We start from the raw sequence: 4,388 nt of genomic DNA on the forward strand, positions 1-4,388 counted from the left end.
GGATACCCCATAAGATTAAATAATTGTTGGACTGTTTCTTAAAATTGTCGAGTTATCAGGCTCGGGTTCGTTTCGGTTAAACTAGTCCCTGTTCGTTTTGTTTTTATTTGACCAAGCCTATCGACATACGGTCGATTCGACCAGAACTATGTTCGGTATCTATCGATAAAAAAACATTTAGCCCTATATTTGGGGTTGTCACAGTCTCCCATGGTTATAAGAAATTTCGTCCTCGAAATTTGGTTAAGGTGTGGTTCTCATACTCTAGTAGTTCCATTCCTTAGCTAACTAACAAACTAGCACGATGCTAATCTCGACATGTAAACACATAGCACGTATCACATTTGCAATCTAGGAACACAATTACCTTTTTAGATATAAGGGATTAGATCATGCAACACTCTTTTATGGTTCGGGGTCATCTATCACACATGCATCTTCGTCAATTTCACGTTGGTCTAAAAATAAATGCGGGTATTTTCGTTTTGCATCGTCCTCTATCTCCCACATAAACTCACGTCCTCTCTTCGAATTCCACCTAATTTTCACTATCGGGATTTGACGTCTCCTAAGCTTCTTCACTTGCCTATCTACCACTTCAAGCGGTTCTTCTACAAAGTTCAACTTCTCATCAAGTTTGAGTTCCTCATGCGGTATGACTAACGATTCGTCGGCTACACATTTACTTAAATTGGACACATGAAATATGTCGTGGATATTACCCAATTCCAGTGGTAATTTAAGAAGATATGCCACCGCACCAATTCTTTCCAACACTTCAAATGGTCCTATGTATCTTGGGATTAATTTACCTTTCTTTCCAAAACGGATAGCGCCTTTCCATGGCGACACATTTAACAAAACCATATCACCAACTTCAAATTCTAGTGGCTTTCGTCTAACATCGGCATAGCTTTTGTACCGGTCCATTGTCGTTTTCAACTTCTCCCTAATCTTGATAATTCTATCGGTCGTTTCTTGAATGATATCGGGTCCTGTCAATTGACTATCTCTCACTTCTGCCCACACACAAGTGATCTACACTTACGACCATATACGTCTTTGAATGGCGCTGCTTGAATGCTAGTGTGATAGCTATTATTGTATGAAAATTTCACTAGCCGTAAGTGAGTATCCCAACTTCCTCCGAAATCTAAGACGCATACCCTCAACATGTCTTCCAACGTTTGAATGGTTCGCTCACTTTGACCATCGGTCTGGGGTGGTAAGCAGTGCTTAGGTCTAAACGCTTACCTAAAGCTCGCTGAAAAGATTTCCAAAAATTTGAGGTAAATCGACTATCACGATCTAAAATAATTGAGATTGGTACACCATGGCGAGAGACTATCTCATCCACGTACAACTTAGCCAACCTCTCCAAACTATAATTTTCCTTTATTGGTAAGAAATGTGCAGATTTTGTCAATCGGTCCACTATTACCCAAATTGAGTCATAATCTCTTGCAGTCCTTGGCAATTTCGTCAAAAAGTCCATTGTGATTCGTTCCCATTTCCATTCGGGAATTTCCGGTTGTTGCAATGGTCCAGACGGTTTCATTCTGGGCCTTAACCTTGGAACAAGTTAAGCATTTTCTCACGTAGGTCGCAATCGTCTTTTTCATTCTGGGCCGCCAATAATTAGTCCTTAATCCGTGGTACATCTTGTTGCTTCCAAGGTGAATTAAATATCTTGACTTGTGGGTTTTGTCCAAGATCACCTCCCTTAGATTACCAAAACATGGCACCCATGTCCTATTCTCATACCTCATTGTTCCATCACTAGCAGTTACCAACCGTTTCTCTATTCCTGTCAATTCTTCATTGACAAGGTTTTCTTCCTTAAGTGCTTCTTCTTGTGCAATCTTAATTTGGGAAATTAAGCTAGCTTGCACACTTATTCTTAAAGCACGCACTCTTAGTGGTTTGACTCTTTCCTTTCTACTTAAGGCATCTGCTACAACGTTTGCCTTCCCAGGATGATATTGAATTTCACAATCATAGTCGTTCAACAACTCCACCCACCGTCTTTGTCGCATATTTAGCATCTTTTGGTCGAAGATATGTCGTAGGCTCTTATGATCCGCGTATATGATACACTTTGTTCCGTACAAATAATGTCTCCACATATTGAGTGCGAAAACAACAGCTCCAAGTTCCAAGTCACGGGTTGTATAGTTCTTCTCGTGCAGCTTCAATTGTCGAGATGCGTAGGCTATCACCTTCTTTCTTTGTCGTGAGGCATCATAAAAAACTATAAAGTCTTCCGTCCCATCGGGTAATGATAAGATCGGAGCACTACATAGTTTTTGTTTTAAAGTCTCGAATGCTTCGACTTGTTTTTCTCCCCATATAAACTTAGTCTTGTTTTGGGTTAACGAGGTTAAAGGTTGAGCTATTCGGAAAAAATTTTCAATGAATCTCCTATAGTAACCAGCTAATCCCAAAAATTGCCTAATTTCGGTGGGTGTCTTAGGGGCTTTCCACTCCTTAATGGCTTCTATTTTTGACGGGTCCACTTGAATTCCGATCTCATTCACAACATGTCCTAAAAATTGCACTTCTCTCATCCAAAATTCACACTTTGAAAACTTTGCATAGAGTTGCTCATTTCTAAGAAGTTCTAGAATCAACCTCAAATGCTCCTCGTGCTGTCTTTCACTTTTTGAATAGACCAATATGTCATCAAAAAACACTATCGCGAACTTGTCCAAGTATGGCTTGCACACACAGTTCATAAGGTCCATAAATACTCCGGGCGCATTGGTTAAACCAAATGGCATTACTAAAAACTCGTAGTGCCCATACCTTGTTCGGAATGCGGTCTTTGGTATATCATCCTCCTTGATTCTCATTTGATGATATCCTGACCTTAGATCGATTTTTAAGAAGATCGAACAAGTCATCAATTCTCGGTAGTGGGTACCGGTTCTTGATTGTCACTTTGTTCAAGTCTCTCTAATCAATGCACATTCTAAGCGTTCCATCCTTCTTTTTAACAAACAGAACGGGGGCTCCCCAAGGCGAGAAACTTGGCCTAATAAATCCTTTATCCATGAGCTCTTGCAATTGTGTCGCTAACTCTTGCATCTCCGATGGTGCTAGTCGGTAGGGCGCTTTAGCAACTGGGGTTACTCCTGGCAATAAGTCAATTCGGAATTCGACTTGTTGATGAGGTGGTAGTCCAGGCAAATTTTCGGGGAATACATCGGAATACTCGGATACAATCGGTACGTCCTCAATTCGCCTTTCTTTTTCCACCTTTATCATATAGGAAAGATAGGTGACATATCCTTTCCGGACACATTGATTTGCCTTCAAGCACGAGATAAGGTTTGGTGTTTCCCTCGGCTTTTCACCGCAAATCACAAGTGTCTTATTGTCAGACAATGGGATTCTTATCAACTTTTTATCACAAATAATTTCGGCCTTATACTTTGCTAACCAATCCATCCCTACAACTACATCAAAACCTCCTAATTTGATTGGCATGAGATCTATAGGAAACGTTTGGTTATCCAAATGCAAGGAACATCCTTGAATCATTTCTCCTACTTTCATTATTTTCCCATCTGCCAATTCTACCGTATATTCGTCATTCAACTTACAAGAATCTAATCCAATCATAGGTCTAAAGGTCGTAGAAATGAAACTTTTGGTTGCGCCGGTATCAAACAATACAGAAGCATAAAAGTCATTTAGTAGGAACTTACCCGTTATCATGTCTGGTTCTTGACGAGCCTCTTCTGTTGTTATCATAAAGGCACATCCAGCAGGCCTTCCAACATTTGCCCCTGAGGGTTTTTGGGTTTCGTGTAGTTGGGGTGGATGTGGCCAAGCTCTCCACATTCATAACACTTGGGTGGTTCCTTACAATCCCTTGCGAGATGTCCAGTTTTCTTGCAACGGTAGTAGGTCGAGGGTTTGCACAGTCCATCGTGCACTCAGTTACATTTGTTGCACGGCTTCTTACATGTGCCATAGTGATGAGTGTTGCACTTGTTACACCTCGGCCTATTCCCCTGGTAAATCTTCCCTCCACTTCCAAATCTCCTACCATAACTTCCTCCAAACTAACCCTTATTTGCCCCAGTATCCAACTTCTTAAAGCTACTCCCTTGGTCATTCTTGGTCTTAACATCATCCGAATTCCTCTTCAACCCATTAAAACCTCTTGCAATCTCATATGTTAGCACAGCAGCAGTATCGACAGCCTCTTGAAAAGTAGCAGGCTTGGAAGCCCTCAATGATGGCCTAATTTGGGGATTTAAGCCCCATAAATACCTCCCAATTCTTTTTGACTCTGGGGTCACCAAGTGCGGTACTAGCCTAGAGAGTTCTTCAAACCTAGTAGTGTACTCTAAGTGCGCGGTTCCTTTCATTTCCAGAGA

At 41.1% G+C, this 4,388-nt stretch overlaps 1 protein-coding gene across 1 annotated transcript; it reads right to left on the bottom strand.

Annotated features, from left to right (window-relative positions):
* Positions 1-405: 405 nt before the first annotated feature.
* LOC143585447 (uncharacterized) lies at positions 406-930 on the bottom strand. Its single transcript, XM_077067235.1, has one exon. The coding sequence runs from the start codon at positions 928-930 to the stop codon at positions 406-408; it is 525 nt and encodes a 174-aa protein (XP_076923350.1).
* Positions 931-4,388: the final 3,458 nt, after the last annotated feature.

This window comes from Bidens hawaiensis, unplaced genomic scaffold (assembly GCF_021521415.1).
Source record: "Bidens hawaiensis isolate Kalapana, Puna unplaced genomic scaffold, B.hawaiensis_p1.1 tig00033850_1, whole genome shotgun sequence".
NCBI classification, from domain to species: Eukaryota; Viridiplantae; Streptophyta; class Magnoliopsida; order Asterales; family Asteraceae; genus Bidens; species Bidens hawaiensis.

Bases quoted from the DNA above. Each gene is read 5' to 3' on its own strand.
- LOC143585447 (XM_077067235.1), bottom strand. From the start codon at position 930: ATGGACCGGTACAAAAGCTATGCCGATGTTAGACGAAAGCCACTAGAA.